We start from the raw sequence: 20,415 nt of genomic DNA on the forward strand, positions 1-20,415 counted from the left end.
CTGTAAAGACCAGTGTTGTATAAAGTACTAGAAAGCAATACTTGAGTAAAAGTACAAGCATAGTACTAGAAAAAGACTTTGGTAGAAGTGAAAGTTACCTTTTAGAATATTAGTCAAGTAAAAGTCTTAAAGTATCTGATATTTACTGTACTTAAGTATCAAAAGTCATTTTCTGATATTTAATGTGCTTAAGTATTTGAAGTAAAAGTGAAAAGTAAAATTTCAGTGATTTTCAGTAGGTATAAGATCAGGGGCAGTTCTAGGGTTTCATCTTTAGGGGTTTTAGCCCTCAGTGAGAATTTAAAACAAGAAGAGTTTTATATTATATATTATATGACTACATAGTAAGCCAAAAGTTATGGTGTTATTTAAAATGGCAAAAGTGAACACCAAAATGTTATGCATGATGTAATGATGCCAGTCTTGAATCAGATCAGTTCATGTATGTGTGTATTCTCTACAAACAGTGTGTCCGAAGAATGCAGTCAATAAAAAAAAATATTCACAAGACAAAGACCAAATCAATAAATGTTATTTTTATTTAGTATTGAATGGATTGTTTGTATTAATATTTTGTTTGTGCTACAACTCTGGTAATAATAATAGTGAAATTCCACTGCTTTTAGTTGCCGTCTTTGTGATTAACGTTATAAATAAACGCCTCCAGCTATGACTGCGCGTGCACGCTGCGCGTACCAGTGCTTCTCCGTAGAGCGTGCGGAGCGTAATGCAATCTTTGAGCAGTGATTCACCAAACCTCCCTTATTGCAGTCACACACATTTCTTCCGATTTTATTTTGTAGTAACGAGTAACGAAGATGCTTAGTGGAAATATAACGGACTGAAAGTATACATTTTATCTCGGAAATGTAGTGGAGTAAAAGTGAAAGTTGACAAATTTAAATAGCGAAGTAAAGTACAGATACGTGACATTTCTACTTTCATATTTCTAACGAAGTATTTGTACTCCGTTACAGTACAACACTGATAAAGACGAATGTTTTTTTTATTTAAAGAGACTTTGTCAGATATTTGCTGTGTAGTTGTACTAGCCAATACAGGTTTAAGTACTGTTTTACCTTTTAAATCATGACATTGTCCACATGTATTAACAACAAAAACAGCGATTACAATAAACTTTATATCCTGTAAGTTGAAAAAAAAAAAACCTAATGCGATGCACTTATTGCCTCAGATACAGCTGTTTACATAAAATGTTAATATAATGACGCACTTGTGTGACCATATATAAAGCCATAAATACCGATTTTGATGACACATAATTATTTAAAAATACGAGGTTTCCTGACAGAAATATGTAGCCTAAATTTGTTGTTTTATCAGCAGCAACAGCGTGTAACTAACTTATCCCTACCTGATTTAAGCTCAAATTTCACATTAAATGTAATTTTAATGTAGGATTATGTCCAATTTTAATATTCCATCTGAAGCAATGAAGCATGTTTGTGCAATTAATTTTAACGCTTAGTGGTTTGCCATCTGCTGTGGGATGTTTTATAAATCAAAACTTTGTCGTGACCAAAACATTTGGGAAAAAGTGACACTGATCTATTTCAGTTATTGTTCTGGATCTTCTACATCTGAATATGAATGATTCAGCTCCCAAACTGCTGGAAATGTGGGACGTGTTCTAACGCTTTACCACCATAACTGATTTATCCTGGAAAAAAGCTCTGAGGAGAGACTTCTGTCATACACCAGACCTGGTGAGTGTCTTATCCTTAATGCTGAAAAACACAACAGGACAGAATTACAGACACATTTAAACACATTGCTTATGAACAATAGAAGCCTAAATACACACATTAGATGTGACATTTTACAGCACACCGTGAATATTACTCAATATCATACAGTAAAGAGACAGTAAGTCAGTAACTCACTATAGTGTCTCCAGTTTACAGTGTGGATCCTTCAGTAGATCAGAGAGCAGCTTCACTCCTGATTCTCCTGGAAAATTATTGTACAGATCCAGTTCTCTCAGGTGTGATGAGGAGTTTAACCTCAGAGCTGAAGCCAGAGCAGCACAACCTTCATCTGTAATACTGCAGCCCTCCATCCTACAAGAAAGAAAACCTTCTCACACTTAACACACTCAGTTTTAGTATTGAAAACATGAACTACACAAAATCTTTATATACAGTACATTTACTCGCCATCTCACACACACAACGACAATATACCAGATCACTACAATTACAGTTACCACAGAGGAGAACTGGATGTTGTAGTGTTTATTAAAACTGTGTGTGAGTGTGAGTGAGTGAGTGAGTGTGTGTGTGTGTGTGTGTGAGTACGTGTGTGCATGTGCCTGTGTGTATGTGTGTGTGTGTGTGTGTGTGTGTGAGAGAGAGAGAGTGTGCGTGTGTGTGCGTGAGTGTGCGTGAGTGTGTGTCTGCGTGTGTGTGTGTACTTCAGTTTCTCCAGTTTACAGTGTGGATCCTTCAGTCCTTCACAGAGCAGCTTCACTCCTGAATCCTGTAGCAGTTTATTGACACTCAGGTTCAGTTCTCTCAGACTGCAGGAGTTTGAGCTGAGAACTGAGGACAGAACTCTACAGCTTTCCTCTGTCAGATTACACTCCCACAGACTGAAAGAGAAATGATGAAGTGTTTGATTTTGTAACAAGGCGGAGTCGTACGGATCCATTTGCAGCGTTTATAATAATTTCGGCAGAACAGACAGGCAGGGTCAAGCACGGCAAACACAATATCAGAGAAAGGCAGATCGGAGTCGAAGAACAGGCAGAAGGTCAGGGCAGGCAGCAAGGAATCAGAGAAACAAATTGACAAGACACGCCCTTTTCTGCTCATTGGCTACATGTTTGTTTTGAATTTTGTTTTTGATTTTTTTATTATTCGGCCCAACTCAGTTTTCTGAACCATTCCTCAAAAATCGGAGAACCTGCCTTTAACTGTTCCCTTTTTTTTTAGCAGTGTATATATAGTCTATTGTAAAGATTTCTGTTTAAAAGGTTCTATAGAAATAAAAATATGATGATTAGAATAATTCCTCAAAACTTAAAGGTGTGTGTGTGTGTGTGTGTGTGTGTGTGTGTGTGTGTGTGTGTGTGTGTGTGTGTGTGTGTGTGTGGTGTGTGTGTGTTTGTGTGTGTGTGTGTGTGTGTGTGTGTGTGTGTGTGTGTACCTCAGTATCTCCAGTCTACAGTGTGGATCCTTCAGTCCATCACAGAGCAGCCTCACTCCTGAATCCTGCAGTTTATTGTTAGTCAGGTCCAGATGTCTCAGACTGGAGGAGTTTGAGCTGAGAACTGAGGACAGAACTCTACAGCTTTCCTCTGTCAGATTACACCCAATTAGACTGGAAGAGAAATTAAATATCAGAACACTGATCTCAAACACATAGTGTGTTTGTGTCACACACAAATCAGAGGACAGGACACCACATCAGCACATTTACAAGAGCAGGGACGTCTTTCTGCACTCCACAATCTCTCAGCTACTATTTATTATAAGTCCATTAGGTCATGTACATAACACACACATGTGAGAGCAAGCAGCCTACAAACACTACACTCTGATCTGTGTTCAAGTTTCTACACCCAACACTGCAGATACAGTGCATTTTATTACAGAAAATAAAGAATTATACAGCTGTACACTACCAGTTAATAACATGACAATACTAGTCGTACTTTACACTCAGTTATATGTCAGACATATGACAATATGTCATTATTGTCCTCTCTTATGGATCACACTTTAGCCACAGTATTAAAAAATAATAATGTGTCAGATACAAACACAATACCAGTGTTGTGCTAGTTACTAAAAAATAGTATGTTCTTTAATATTCCCATTAATGCCCTTTTATGCATTATGGTTTATACAAACACAAAACCAGACATCCCAAGTATCCATGAAGTTCCAGGAGTCTCCCACATATTGATAACGGCTCTAGGGTCCCTGACCACAGTCCCGATGGCGTGCCAGTGGTGGCATATCATAACTTAAAACATGTATTCATAAAAATATTAAGATTGATACCAATGGACATTGTAATAAGATATCTGCTATTGAAATCAGTGTGAACAGATGCACTCAGTATCTCCCTATCACAAGTTAGGTGGTCATATTGAATACACAGCTATGACACTAATAAATATACGCCAACAAAGTGTGACTGTGAAGACAAAAATAAGCTTTTGGAGGAACTTGTGAGATGTGAACCATATTTTATTAACTTATTATTAAATTAACAGATCCATAACAGTAACAAAACTTGCAAAAGATAACATCATGAACATAATAACATCAGTGGATGTATGAAACTTCCAGAGCTGGACGCGGGGGGGGGGGGGGGGCGGCGAGGCGGCGTCCCGCCCTCCTCTGTCTCTGATTGGCCGTGATTCACGGCCCGTGACCCTAAAACAAACCAATCAAACCAACGATGGCAACGAGTATTACCCAATCAGGGGCAGAATAGGACGCGTCTCCATACAATGCGGGTGGGGTGATTTGCATGGGATGCTGTATAATGTGGACCTATGTAAAATACGGGACAAATCAAGTCATTTTGTCATTTTGCCTGAAAAACGGGACGATTCAGTATTTCACGGGACGGGTGGCAACCCTAAGCGGTCCCTGATTCCCGCAAATTAGTTACAATCTCCCGGAATCTACAGCGAGCGAGCAAGAGCGCGCATGCGCGATAGAGACAAGTATTCAAGTATGTGCTCTAAACCTTGTAGCGCGCGCCCGGTAGAGAGGGAGGGGGGCAATCCTGATTGGTAAGTCAGCCAATCAATTGTCAGTGTGGGCGGGCTATAGCCCATGGGTTTCGGAATTACTACCGCACATACTTCTTCCCATGGGCGTAAATCCCGGGGGGGGAGGGGGGGGGACATGCCCCCCCCCCATCCGAGGATTGTCCCCCCCCAAAAAAATATTTAAAAATATCGCACTCTCTATTGTGAAAAATATATGTATGTATACCTAAATAATTGTGTAAGTAGAAAAAAACAAACGCAAAAAGGCATTTAGAAACAGTTGAGTTCCCCCTCCCCTTCCTCACAATGGTTTGACCCACCGCCTGTTTTCCCAGTACATCTCACCTACTCTGCACACACGAGTCAGGTGTGTGGCTGCTGCTCAGTTAATATTAAACTCCATTAAGTCGGGGATTTTATTCACTTTAAATAAAGCGAATCTCTTTAATGTAGTTGATGCAGACTCATTCATAATTTAGTTGCGGCAAAAATGCTGATTACGGATGTAATTTTCCATGAATCTGCTATGTTAGCGATTAAAATATGACTTATCTAGTTAAAATTAGCTTGTTTACTTGCTTGTTGCATAGTGCACTGTAACTAACACGCCAAAGCCGTTTCCCATGCATTGTTTTATTTAGGACGACTTGGCATAATGTTAACTTAACATTAACGGCCACAATTAGCATATTGTTTAGCTGTTTAGCATATTTACTAAATGAGCACTAGTGCTACGTCCGAACTGACCACACTGTATTTTTTTGTATAATCAATTTCTATGGTTCATAAGTGTCTTAATTAATTTTAAATAACATTTTAAACCTTTTTTAATTCCTTGTTTTTATTGTTGTGATTATTTTTATGATAGTTTTGCTTTCTTTGAATAAAAACTTTGAAAATACCCATAATGACGCGTGTCCATGCTACAATAATAATCTTTATAAGTACAATTAGACTATTATTTGTGCCCCCCCCCCCCCCTGCAAAAATTGCTCATGAGAAATTTTATATTTATTGTCCCCCCTACTGTTAAATGAAATTTACGCCCATGCTTCTTCCGCGCGTCTTCTTAGTGTTTACAGGATGGCATCCACCAATCCTACAATCATAGATATCTACACACTAGATGTCGCCTTGGGTCCTAAAAATGCGTCAAAACCGCCGCCATCTTTATACGGTGCTCTTGTACTTTAAATGCATGGACGATGCCGGACTTCTGTGCTGCGTTTGGTTGTTCAAACGAAAGAAATCTAAAAACCAGACAGCAAGGGATTACATTACACAAGTCAGAATGTGTTTTATGATATTGAATGTCAATGAAACTATATTTCTTGTTACGTTGGTTTGTTTCAGTCCTCGGTTAACGACAGTAGTTCCATAATCCATAGACCGTAATCCATGCTAGTTACCCATTAGTTTGTGACAGTTAGGAAAACCGACAATGTTTGTAGATTCCGAAGCTCTTAATAAGGACATTAAAAATTGACCCATGCTTCAAGGTGAAGACCCAACTTTATGTATGTTCTGTAAGATTCCTTTATCTGTCAAACATTTTATTAGATTGGACTTAACACAAGCAGAATGCTCTTTTATCAAGTTACTTCACTTAAGGACATATTTAATGACTATGTCTGAAAAGGGTTTAGATTTTTTTTATCGTATGTTAATTAAAATAAAAAATTGTATAATATGACTTGCTGTTTAGATTTGATTTGTTTTTATTGCATTTATATGATATTTGTGTTTTTGTAATTGAATTTTGCCATGAAAATTTGATTGCTGACATGGTATTAAATAAAATAATCTGAATCTGTTTGTAGATTCCCAAGTGATAAACAGAGACGTCAGTCATGGACAAGTTGCAGAGACACTAAACACTTTTTTTTTTTTTTAAATGGTTAATTCAGCTGACAGTCCTGGAAGGATGTCACCAGCTTTGCAGTGTAACACACAAGTTCAGCCTCAAAGTAAAACTTTGTTGTTGTTGTTGTTGTTTTTGGTTTATGTGACTATACTTAATGTGGCAAAAGTATTGCGGGAAGGGAATAAATTAAAGATTCAACAGACTTTGGCACCTCAACTATCTAACTTTCACATTATGTTCCTCTTGAATCTGTGATTTGTTTTCACCTGCAAATTGCTTTGTGTATCATATTTAATAAACCAATACAATTTAAATGTTTAAATGAACATGTTTTGTCAGACCATTGTAGCAGTGTTACATGCAGTAAGCTATAAGGTAAGTAGTGATTGTTCATATGAAGTTTACTCAAGTGGAAGAATGTAACTAATAAACTTAGACCTACTAGCACTATGCATTATATTTTGAAAAAGTAGATTATCTTCATATCAAAACCTTAAATTTTCTCTGAACTCAATGATAAATACAAAAAACGGTTGGAACGAACAAAAAAAAATAGAAAATCACATTAATTACATTAATTAAGGTAATCTACTTTTTCACAGTATAATGCATAGTGCTAGTAGGTCTATCTTAATATCAAAACCTTAAATTTTCTCTGGACTTAATGATAAATACATGTATGACCTTTGGAATGAACCAAAAAAAAATAGAAATCACATTTATGGTGATTTTATTTCTTTGTCTACATTGACGCTAATGCATTAAGAGGAGGGGTCCCCCGTACTAAGATGGCGGCTCAATTGACGCATTCGCTCCAATGTACTGCCGTATACAAGGCGAGTGTATATATCTATGTCCTACAATGCGTCGCTGCTGTAAACAGGTTAGGCTGTAGGCTACACTTCAGCCAAAATTAATTAATTTAAAAAAGCTACAGGTAACGCATCATATAGTAACGGTAACGCTCACTCACTTTCTACCGCTTATCCGAACTACCTCGGGTCACGGGGAGCCTGTGCCTATCCCAGGCGTCATCGGGCATCGAGGCAGAATACACCCTGGACGCAGTGCAGGGCACACACACACACACTCTTATTCACTCACACACTACGGGCAATTTTCCAGAGATGCCAATCAACCTACCATGCATGTCTTTACACCTGGAGTACCCGGAGGAAACCCCCGAGGCACGGGGAGAACATGCAAACTCCGCACACACAAGGCGGAGGTGGGAATCGAACCCCGACCCTGGGGGTGTGAGGCAAACGTGCTACCCACTAAGTAACGGTAACGGAGTTACTTTTAAAAAATAATGCATTACAGTATTAGTTACTGTCAAAAGTAACGACGTTACAGTAACGCGTTACTGTCCAACACTGCACAATACACCTTCCAAGTCAGTACTTTTACCCAGGACTAGACAAAGGAAGTTAGCAACCCACTCTTTCCAGTATGGTACAATTCAGTATTTTGTTCCCAGTCCAATAAGAGCTCAAGTGATATCAGACCTCAGAGTCTGTAAACCTTTAGCCCAATGTGTAATATTTTATCAGTACTTAATGATGAACAGAGAACAAAACCAGTCTGTTATTAACGTTGTACAACAAAAATATAGATTAAATACAGCTGCTTATGAATACAAACACAGTCCACAGCTTAAAATCTCCAAAATCCACAGAAAGGTTCGAAAGAATGAAACCTGGCATCACAACACTGTGTCACACACAACAAAAGATGAGGAACTTCAACATAAAGAGATGCTTGAAGGACATTAGAGTGTTTTAATATTTACTTTTTATATTTTCTATCCATATTGATCCCATTTTGTCAGTCTGATGTTTTTTCTCCTCTGTGAGAGTTTTGTTAAATGTCACTTTCAAAATAAACAGAAAAGAAAAAGTCTTTTTCTGGTGTTTAGTTCAGAAATGTCTTTAGTTCTTAAATGCATGCAGTTATTTTGTATAGATGTTTTACATCAATTTTAGAGAACACTAAATGTTTCATGATTCATATATAAAAGCTATAAAATGACTCATATGATGTTATAAGATGTTGTCCATGTGGCCCAGCCCTCAGTTCAGATATAACATGTTAGTGTAAAAAGTGACACAATCTCCTGTAAAAGTACCAGAGGTTTGTGTAAAGATGATTAGAGGAACTATTAACACACATTAATCCACACAGTTCAGTTCAGTGTTACATTAAAATAATAAACCATGCAGTAATACAGTTATAAATAAAAATACTCACTCAGCTTTTCTGGAGGCTTTGACCACTGGCAGCAGCATCAGAAGACCTTCATCTGATGGATCATATTTATACAAATTAAACTCATCCAGCTCCTGTTCTGAGGTCAGTAACACAAACACCAGAGCTGACCACTGAGCTGGAGAGATTCTATTTCCAATGAGACGACTGTAAACTCCTCTGTTCAGGTACTTTTGTACTTCCTGCACTAGAGAATGATCATTCAGTTCATTCAGACAGTGGAACAGATTGATGGATTTCTCTGGAGATGGATTCTCCCTGATCTTCTCCTTGATGTACTCCACTGTTTCCTGTTTGCTGTCAGATCTGCTTCCTGTCTGTGGCATTAAGCCTCGTAAGAGAGTCTGATTGGACTCCAGTGAGAGACCCAGAAGGAAGCGGAGGAACAGGTCCAGGTGTCCATTCTCACTCTGTAAGGCCTTGTCTACTGAACTCCTGAGAAGATCAGACATGTTTGACTTCCTGAAAAGATCAGACAGGTAAGAGGTTTGATGTTCTGTTACATTTCCGCTGATGAAGGAGAGAAACATGTATAAAGCAGCCAGAAACTCCTGAACACTCAGATGTACAAAGCTGAACACCTTCCCCAGGTGAAGACCAAACTCCTCTCTGAAGATCTGGGTACACACTCCTGAGTACACTGACACTTCTCTGACATCAATGCCACACTCTCTCAGGTCTTCCTCATAGAAGATCAGGTTTCCTTTCTCCAGCTGGTGGAAAGCCAGTTTTCCCAGTGCCATGATACTCTCTCTGGTCTGCTGAGGATCAGGGTCCCATTTCTGATGGTACTTTTGGTCCTTGTGTTTGATCTGAAAGATCAGGAAGTGTGTGAACATTTGAGTCAGAGTCTTGGGGATCTCTCCACCCTCAGCTTCACCCAACATTCTCTCTAGAACAGTGGCTGAGATCCAGCAGAAGACTGGGATGTGACACATGATGTAGAGGCTTCTTGAAGACTTCAGGTGTGTGATGATGTTTTTGGCCAGGCTCTGGTTACTGATCCTCTTCCTGAAGTACTCCTCTTTCTGAGGATCACTGAAGCCTCGTATCTCTGTTACCTGTTTTACACACTCAGGAGGGATCTGATTGGCTGCTCCTGGTCTTGTGGTTATCCAGAGGTGAGCAGAGGGAAGCAGATTCCCCTTGATGAGGTTCGTCAGCAGCACATCCACTGAGGCTGACGCTGTCACATCACACAACATCTCATTCTTCTGGAAATTTAGAGGAAGTCGACACTCATCCAGACCATCAAAGATCAACACCACTTTGTAGGAGTCAAAGTCTATTGATTCTAGTTTTCTTTTTTCTGGGAAAAAATTATGAAGAAGATTCATCAGACTGAGATTTTGCTGCTTCATCAGATTCAGCTCTCTAAAGGGAAGTGGAAACATGAAGGTGACGTCCTGATTTGCTTTTCCTTCAGACCAGTCCAGAATGAACTTCTGCACAGAGACTGTTTTTCCAATTCCAGCAACTCCTTTAGTCAGCACAGTTCTGATGGACTTGTCTTTAAAGAGATCATTACATTTGATGGGTGTCTCCTGTGTTGCTGGTCTCCTGGACGCTGTCTCAATCTGTCTCACCTCATGTTCATTGTTGACGTCTCCACTCCAACCCTCTGTGATGTAGAGCTCAGTGTAGATATCATTCAGAAGTGCTGAGCTTCCAGGCTGTGAGATTCCTTCATTAATTCTTTCACACTTCTCTCTCAGCTTGGACTTCAACGTTGGCTGAGACACAGAGGTGAGTTCTAATAAACAGTAATAACATGTAATAACATGTATTAATGTAAAATCACTGAGCTCAATATAAAATGTAAATTCATTTCAGTTCCTGCTGTTCGTTCCTGATTGATGTACTAAATATTACTGAAAGATCAGGACCATTGTACAGAGTAACCACAAGCTGGACCATGAACAGAACAGAAAAGCAGCAGATTTACATGATATTAAAATTACATTTAAAACTAAAAGTGTTCATATCTAAAACTATTTCCTCTCTCTAAAGTGAAGCTGATGGAATAAAGTCATGACTCAGAGCTCTTACTGTTGTACAGTGTGTTAGTGAGATCTGTGTGGTTCATGTTCTTGAGGACGTGCTGTGTGATCTTCAGCGCTCCCTCTCTGACACTGTGTAGATCCTCCTCATCCTCCACCTCCCTCTCAGTGCATGCTGGGTAATCTGGACTCAGGAGCTTCCTAAAGCTCTTCAGCTCATTCTTTACCAGAGTGATGACTTTATGTTCCAGCTCCTGGTTAGAAACACACAGGTACAGATCTAAATATTATCATTTTACAGTGAGAGATGATTTTAATTTATACAAAGTAGAAGTCTCTTTTTATTATCACATTTAAACTTAGCACTTAAATTCTGATCCATAATGCTGCTGCACATCAAGACATTACAAGGGATCACAACACACATTACACACTAACACACACACACACACACACACACACACACGCACACACACACACACACACACACACACACACACACACACACACACACACACACACACACACACACACACCTTGAATATGGAGTCCAGATGATTTTTGCTGATGTTTGATTTCTTTGATTTCTTCTTTTGTGGTCTGTGAACAAACAAAACACATCATGTGATATGGACGTATTGGACGTATATGGATGTATTCATAGATGCACAAATCACACACTAATAAATACAGACACAGATATTTAACACTATCCTCTTAACACAATACACTGATTTCAGGATTTCCTAACTGACACCCACATGTTTAGAAACAAGTGATGTGATGTGACATACGGCTAAGTACAGTGACCCATACTCAGAATTTGTTCTCTGCATTTAACCCATCCAAAGTGCACACACAGCAGTGAACAGAGCAGTGGGCAGCCATTTATGCTGCGGCGCCCGTGGAGGAGTTGGGGGGGTTCGGTGGCTCTCTCAAGGGCACCTCAGTCGTGGCCAGCCCGAGGCTCGAACCCACAACCTTAGGGTTGAGAGTCAGACTTTCTAACCATTAGGCCAGGACTTCCCCCAAATGTTTGAATAAATGAATAAAATCTTTATATTGTCATTAATGTCCCAGGTGTAAATGTTCTTCTGTAGCACCACAGACCCTCCAGCTCAGGGACTGCAGACTGAACTGAACTCTTAAAGCACTTTCCCTCACTGCCAGTCCGAGAGCTGCAGCACTGCACAGTTTAGTGTTTTACTGCTTCAACACCTGATAAAGCTCATGAAGGGCTTCATAATGAGACGAGTGAGTTTGATCAGGTGGAACACTGCTGTAAAACACCTCACTGTACTGACCTCACATCAGTAGATCTGTTTCTGAAGTTATATGGAGGATCCATTGACACGTCACTCTTCATGGACACACAGCTGGGTTCTGGTGAGTCTGATCTCTTTCTCTTCATCATTCTAGAATTACAACGGAAATAGCAATAATTAATACTCTGCTGTCTCAGCTCTGTTAAACAATGTGTTCATCATTAAACACCAATAATTCCATCTTTTTAATTCAGATCCAGTCTGTACACTTATTCAAACAGGAGACAGGCTTCATAAGTCAGGAATTACACTGATATCAGGAGTCCCAATCACAGCTAACTGACTCAGCTGGGTCTTAAAGCCTGTAGAGTTCACTGACACAAAGCTCTGCTGCTCTTATGCTCCACATTACACCGTCCTTTTTACTCTTCTCTCAGTGAATGATTTGTCTAAAATGTTCTTAGATCAGGGGTCTCATTTATAAAGTGTGCGTACGCACAAAACGGAGCTGGAAACGTGCGTACGCCAGTTTTCGCGCAAAGGTTGTGATCTATAAAAAAACAATCTTGACGGGAAAATGTGCGCACCTATAAGCAAACTTTGAGACGTGCGTACACACATTCTGGAGACAAAGGGAATTGGCGACACAGATGGTGAGGTCGTGAACTGAAGTTAGATTGTAGAAAATTCATGTGAGAAGAACGATTATAAGAATTAATGACATTTAATTTTCACTCCATATACGTTATATCCACATTATCATGAAGATTAAATCCAACAGTGTTATTTGTGCCGATTGTTTTAGGCTATATACATCTAGTAAAATCCAAACGTAATTCAAAATGTATTAAAAATAAAATAATAATAATAATCAGCGCTACTCCGTCCAGAGTGTATCCTGCCTTGATGCCCAATGACGCCTGAGGATAGGCACAGGCTCCCCGTGACCCGAGTAGTTCGGATAAGCGGTAGAAGATAAATGAATGAATGAATGATCAGCGCTGCTTACAGTCACATTGTCCACAACGGGAGCGCAGGAGGCGATGGCGCGACTACATGTCATACAGAATAGCATCTAATACCCTTTTATTAGAGAACTGCAGAGCACAGTGTAAAAACGAAACATTTTCCTTAATGTACATATATCATAAAATGTCAAAGTATGCAAATACAGTCATGAAGCACAATCGCTACTCATCATCGGTCCTAACTATTACGGTGTTCATTACAAAACCGTCATGAAAAAGTACGTGTTCACTATAACATTTTCGTCTTAAATTTTCGCCCACAAATTAATTCTGTGATTTTGTCAAGGTGTTAACGATCAGTCTAATTGCTAGAAACATATAAATCCTCCGGTGACCCGGGTATGTAATGCTTCATGATGGCACTGCTGGCACTGTTGGAGGATTACGCCAATGGCAGAATAAGGAGAGAACGAGATTTCAGGGACCATGATGATTTCCTGGCCCATTATGATGACTGGCTAATAAGCCGATTTAGATTCCCCAGAGCTGTACTCTTAGATATATGTGTTGAATTGGGTCCAGTATTAGAGAGGGCAACACGCCGGAACCATGCCATCCCAGTCCAAATACAAGTCCTCACCACTCTGGGGTTCTTGGCAACCGGCTGTTTCCAGCGGGAATTGGCAGACAGGTATTTACAACCCAGTCTCAAGGCAGTTCGTCACATATGTGACCGGATTGAGACTACTTTCCTTTTAAGAGGGTGGGTAGGATAATTACACAGGTGTTTAAAGTCTCGCGACACTGAGAATCTATCGTTTGATCCCGTTCCCTCTGGTATGTGTGTGCGTTGGAAAGACTGCTGCGACTAGTCTTTTATACGATCTTGTTAAAAATGATCGTTCTATTTCGTTTCCTCTGGTATGCCTGTGCCCTAAAGGTCGCTGTGGATATTCTGCCTCTTCAATTTGGTGGAGTTAGCGACTTTAGTGATTGCTGGGCATTCTTAAGGGGTGTCCTGTATCAGGTAAAGATGCTGCAGTGGTGTTTTAAGAGTTGAACGTATAATTACGAGATATTGTGTAAATTAAGTGTGTTGCTACAGTTCCTAAAAGCAGACGCACCGCTTTCCAGAACAGGATGTGTAGCAAATAACCAATTGCTCGATAGCATCTGATATCACTAGCCAGGTAATAATGCTGCTGTTATTCTTATTGGAGTGTGGGGTATTTATTGTGTAATATGGAGAGATGGTAATGTTAAAATGTAACTGTTTATTGTAGCTTCGTTCATATTGGACAAAGGGGAAAAGCTTCTCTTCAAATGAGGTAGCCAGGTTAATCTGGCTGTTTTAAAAGGAGGTATGTAATTTGGATTTGTGAAATGCCCATGTCTTATACTGTGTATATTTGATGCTCCATTTTACTTGAAATGTATTAAATGTGTTTTTATTTATAGGAGTACTTTTGGCTGTTGATTGGGCAACCACTGTTTCTTTCCTTTTGTATTTTTCCATTTATTTTCTTTTTAAGTTTGATCTCCCTCTACTTGGGTTTGCGCTGTGGGTTTGTGTAGGAATTGAGTTCTTGTGTATTGGGTGTTTGCTTATTTGTTTATTCTTTGTATTTGAGGTGTAATCGAAATATTTTTCATACAGGTTTATTTTTGATGTGATTTTTGTTTAATTTTTTTTATTAAATGCCAGAACCCATTCCTTTATGGCCAGTGGGTGTTTAAATCTGAACCAGTAGGGGGGAACCTGTTGACAGTCTTTTTATATGTGAAGCTCGTATTTTATCATTGCTGTTAAATAAATTGTAAACTCCTTTGTACTCTGGCTTCTAATTCATTCACTTGAATTGCTTGAGCGGGTTGTCTTATTTTCTCCCACTAAGTTGTTTAAAGTGGGGGTGGCGTAGTCACTCTTAGTTTAATTATCCAAATTAGGAATTTATATCCTATGGTATACATGCCTTTGGTCACACATAGGTTACGAAATGTAATCTATTTGATTCGTGTTCGCGGAGACGGAGCTCCCTTTTTTAACGTGTCAAAAAGTACGGACTTTCGATCTAATGTATTTCAATTGGAAGCATCTTTCGTGTCTGCACTGCGTTTTTCTTTCTGCCACTCGGAAGCAATTTTGCTCATTTGTTATTCATTTTTAAACTTTAAGCACTACATTACTCAACATTTAACCAGGAGATTTTATCCTTGTTTTTATTGCTTTATATTCTGTAGAGTAATAACCATTGTGCTATGGTTTCTTTTCTGAGAAAAGCCGTTTTTCCATCTATTTGGTGTGTTAAATCGGACAGTAAACTAAATACTACATTACCCATGAGTCTTATCTACTTTTACTATGTTGAAGTAGCTAAAACTTCAAGAATTCAGAATTAATTTCATTCATTCATTCATTTTCTACCGCTTTATCCGAACTACCTCGGGTCACGGGGAGCCTGTGCCTGTCTCAGGCGTCATCGGGCATCAAGGCAGGATACACCCTGGACGGAGTGCCAACCCATCACAGGGCACACACACACTCTCATTCACTCACGCAATCACACACTACGGACAATTTTTCCAGAGATGCCAATCAACCTACCATGCATGTCTTTGGACCGGGGGAGGAAACCGGAGTACCCGGAGGAAACCCCCGAGGCACGGGGAGAACACGCAAACTCCGCACACACAAGGCGGAGGCGGGAATCGAACCCCGACCCTGGAGGTGTGAGGCGAACGTGCTAAGCCACTAAGCCACCGTGCATACTTACCAAGCAAGTTTGCATACTTTGACATTTTATGATTATATGTACATTAAGGAAAATGTTTCGTTTTTACACTGTGCTCTGCAGTTCTCTAATAAAAGGGTATTAGATGCTATTCTGTATGACATGTAGTCGCGCCATCTCCTCCTGCGCTTCCGTTGTGGACAATGTGACTGTAAGCAGCGCTGATTATTTATTCATTCATTCTTCTTCTACCGCTTATCCGTACTACTCGGGTCACGGGGAGCCTGTGCCTATCCTCAGGCGTCATTGGGCATCAAGGCAGGATACACTCTGGACGGAGTAGCGCTGATTATTATTATTTTATTTTTAATACATTTTGAATTACGTTTGGATTTTACTAGATGTATATAGCCTAAAACAATCGGCACAAATAACACTGTTGGATTTAATCTTCATGATAATGTGGATATAACGTATATGGAGTGAAAATTAAATGTCATTAAATCTTATAATCGTTCTTCTCACATGAATTTTCTACAATCTAACTTCAGTTCACGACCTCACCATCTGTGTCGCCAATTCCCTTTGTCTCCAGAATGTGCGTACGCACGTCTCAAAGTTTGCTTATAGGTGCGCACATTTTCCCGTCAAGATTGTTTTTTTATAGATCACAACCTTTGTGCGAAAACTGGCGTGCGCACTTTATAAATGAGACCCCAGAGCAGTGGGCAGCCATTTATGCTGTGGTGCCCGGGGAGCAGTTGGGGGGTTTGGTGCATTGCTCAAGGGCACCTCAGTCGTGGCCAGCCCGAGGCTCGCACCCACAACCTTAGGGTTGAGAGTCAGACTTTCTAACCATTAGGCCAGGACTTCCCCCAAATGTTTGAATAAATCTGTATGAATAAAATCTTTATATTGTCATTAATGTCCCAGGTGTAAATGTTCTTCTGTAGCAGCACAGACCCTCCAGCTCAGGGACTGCAGACTGAACTGAACTCTTAAAGCACTTTTCCTCACTGCCAGTCCGAGAGCTGCAGCACTGCACAATTTAGTGTTTTACTGCTTCAACACCTGATAAAGCTCATAATAGAAAGCTCATAAAGCTTCATAATGAGACGAGTGAGTTTGATCAGGTGGAACACTGCTGTAAAACACCTCACTATACTGACCTCACATCAGTAGATCTGTTTCTGAAGTTATATGGAGGATCCATTGACGCGTCACTCTTCATGGACACACAGCTGGGTTCTGGTGAGTCTGATCTCTTTCTCTTCATCATTCTAGAATTACAACAGAAATATCAGCAATAATTAATACTCTGCTGTCTCAGCACTGTTAAACAACGTGTTCATCATTAAACACCAATAATTCCATCTTTTTAATTCAGATCCAGTCTGTACACTTATTCAAACAGGAGACAGGCTTCATAAGTCAGGAATTACACTGATATCAGGAGTCCCAATCACAGCTAACTGACTCAGCTGGGTCTTAAAGCCTGTAGAATTCACTGACACAAAGCTCTGCTGCTCTTATGCTCTACATTACACAGTCCTTTTTACTCTTCTCTCAGTGAATGATTTGTCTAAACTGTTCTGAGATCAATTCAGTGATATATTCACTGCTATTAAACACCTTAAAGCAAAGTTGAGTTCCTGTGTTAACTAGTGAGTGTTTAGAGATACAAATGTGTTCCCATGAGACGGTGTGTATTTACAACCCAGTCTCACGGCAGTTCGTCACATAGGTTACGAAATGTAATCTATTTGATTCATGTTCGCGGATCATCTGTTGCTATGAAATTTTACTTTTTACTTTTACTTCAAATACTTAAGTACATTAAATATCAGAAAATGACTTTTGATACTTGAGTACAGTAAATATCAGATACTTTAAGACTTTTACTTGAGTAATATTCTAAAAGGTAACTTTCACTTCTACCAAAGTCTTTTTCTAGAAAGGTACTTTTACTCGAGTATTGCTTTCTAGTACTTTATACAACATTGCATACTGCCAGGGGGTCTCATGCTGATACAGTTTTAGGACCACCTAATGTCTACCACATTCTGAAATAGTGATGGTGACCACTGATGTGGACATTATTATTCAGCATTAATTTACTTGTTTTTGTAATACCATTTTCACAGAAATGGATTTATCTAACACAAATATAGAAAAATAATAAAATAAATGAATAAATAAAAGGGCACAAAAATAAATGTAATTTCCTCTGACAGGTGTAGTAGCCTATCTTTTATTATTTTGATTCCTAAATTCATGATGCTCACTTTGATAGAATATTAAACATAGAAGAGGCACATGCACATAGAAAGGAATTAAAAGTATGAGGCTCCAGATGTACAGTAAGAGGCGGGGCAACAGTTACAAAATTTTAATGTTAAACTTCCTAAGCATCCTCTATGGTATCGCACTGGGTAAACAGAAGGAACATTGTGCTTTGCGAGTTACACATCGCGTGTTGGTAAACCGTGTGTGCTACAGTTTGCTATGCCGATCGCGAAACGCAATAGGGAAACCTACAGGATATAAAGCAATAAAAACAAGGATAAAATCTCCTTAAATGGTTAAATGTTGAGTAATGTAGTGCTTAAAGTTTCAAAATGAATAACAAATGAGCAAAATTGCTTCTGAGTGGCGGAAAGAAACGCGTTTAAAAAAGGGAGCTCCGTCTCTGCGAACACGAATCAAATAGATTACATTTCGTAACCTATGTGACGAACTGCCACTGGTGTGTATTTATTGCTGGTGAATGTAAAAGTAAGTCACCTCTCGTCTTTCTTTAAGTCCTGTTTTCCAGACACACTCATGTTGGAGGTCACGTCTCCTTCTCCAGATTACAGCAGGACACACGTTTACTTCACACCAACATCTGTGTGTTAAATTAAACCCTGAATCAGCACAGAGTTCACTTACAGGTAATAGTCACGCTATAAAGTTATAAAACAACCTGTGTACATTAAAGCTTCAGTACAAACCCACAAAACTCTTCTGCATCTAGTGTCACTTCAGTGTGTTTATATATTAGAGCTTTAGATACTCACTGTGTTTTTACTCCTGAAATCTTTTATTTTTCACTCGTCACAAAATGGAGCTGCTGTCTTTCACTTTCATTAGAGTTTATAGTGCAGAGGGGTGAAGTGCAGAGACGCACACACACACACACTCACACACAAAAAAAAAAAAGAACCTGTCAAACCAGCTTATGCAAATAACAAACTGGTGTAATAGGCAAATTGGTAAAAGTTCTAAACAGTTTCCGTCTTGAGTCAGCGCTGATCCACAAGTTACTCACTTTCAGTCATGCCTGACAGCCCCTCCGACTCTAAATAGATTAGATTAGATTAGATTAGATTCAACTTTATTTTCATTGTGCAAGGTCTCTACAGAGCCAATGAAATGCAGTTAGCATCTAACCAGAAGTGCATAGATGGCATATTTACAAGTGGCAGTGTAATAAATAAGGGTATGAGGTTATACAGAAGGTGTAGTAATATGTACATATAACTGAATAAGGGTTTATATAGTGTGGTATATATTTTATATAAGTATGATACAGTATGAAGTGGTATGACAGATAGCTGTACAAAAGGAATGTCATTATGAATATATACATATATACACACAGACTAGACAGAATAAATATGGATGGACATACAGAAGTGTAATGATAGTTTTTGGGTGGTGCAAGGATGCATGATTTTAAAGTGGTGCAAAATGGTGCAAAACACAGAAGAAAAGTGGTGATTGTTAACACCATATCAGCTGTTCAGTGCAGAAACAGCCACGGGAAAGAAGCTATTTTTCAGTCTGTTTGTTCTGGCTCTGAGACAACGGTAGCATCTGCCCGATGGAAGAAGTGTAAACAGTCCGTGGTTTGGGTGAGAGGGATCTTTGATGATGCCCCTCGCCCTTTGCAAACAGCGTGTTCTCCAGTATCTTGTAGCACAGTCAAGACTTTTTAAGACTTCTCAGAAAATATAGGCGCTGTTGTGCTTTTTGATCAGGATGGAGGAGTTCAGAGACCAGGTGAGATCCTCAGAGATGTGTATTCCAAGGAACTTGAAGCTAGGTACACGCTCAACAGCAGTGCCAGCACGTCTGAAATCCACAATGACCTCCTTGGTCTTTTTGGTGTTAAGTTCCAGGTTATTGTCTTCATACCATGCTACTAGGTGCTGGATCTCCTCCCTGTAAGCCGTCTCGTCGTTACCTTCAATCCGGCCTACCACTGTGGTGTCGTCTGCAAACTCTATAATGCTGTTTGAGGTATGGACAGGTATGCAGTCATGGGTGAAAAGGGAGTATAGTAGTGGAGACAATACACATCCCTGGGGGACCCCAGTGCTGATGGTGAGACTGGAGGAGGTGACAGTGTTCAGGCAAACAGACTGTGATCTGTTCGTAAGGAAGTCCAGAGTCCAGTTGCAGAGTTGTGTGTTGATGCCAAGTTGTTCCAGCTTCAGGGTTAGATTGGAAGGGCTAACTGTATTAAAAGCTGAGCTGAAATCAACAAACAGCATCCTGGCATAGGTGTCAGGGTTATCCAAGTG

At 39.5% G+C, this 20,415-nt stretch overlaps 1 protein-coding gene and 1 long non-coding RNA gene across 2 annotated transcripts; one reads left to right on the forward strand and one right to left on the reverse strand.

Moving 5' to 3' along the window:
• Positions 1 to 1,903: 1,903 nt before the first annotated feature.
• Positions 1,904 to 18,981, reverse strand: LOC125140768 (NACHT, LRR and PYD domains-containing protein 9-like). Its single transcript, XM_047810477.1, has 9 exons — positions 18,907 to 18,981; positions 17,017 to 17,127; positions 12,183 to 12,297; positions 11,419 to 11,469; positions 10,932 to 11,136; positions 8,865 to 10,635; positions 3,169 to 3,342; positions 2,443 to 2,611; positions 1,904 to 2,074 (listed from the first exon to the last, which is right to left on the reverse strand). Exons 2-9 carry the CDS (start codon positions 17,124 to 17,126, stop codon positions 1,904 to 1,906), a joined length of 2,766 nt encoding a protein of 921 aa, XP_047666433.1. The 5' UTR covers position 17,127; positions 18,907 to 18,981.
• Positions 13,919 to 15,003, forward strand: LOC113657245. Its single transcript, XR_003444130.2, has 4 exons — positions 13,919 to 14,142; positions 14,221 to 14,305; positions 14,399 to 14,476; positions 14,574 to 15,003. It is a non-coding gene; the product is annotated as an uncharacterized LOC113657245 (long non-coding RNA).
• Positions 18,982 to 20,415: the final 1,434 nt, after the last annotated feature.

Source organism: Tachysurus fulvidraco, chromosome 2, assembly GCF_022655615.1.
Source record: "Tachysurus fulvidraco isolate hzauxx_2018 chromosome 2, HZAU_PFXX_2.0, whole genome shotgun sequence".
Lineage (NCBI taxonomy): Eukaryota > Metazoa > Chordata > Actinopteri > Siluriformes > Bagridae > Tachysurus > Tachysurus fulvidraco.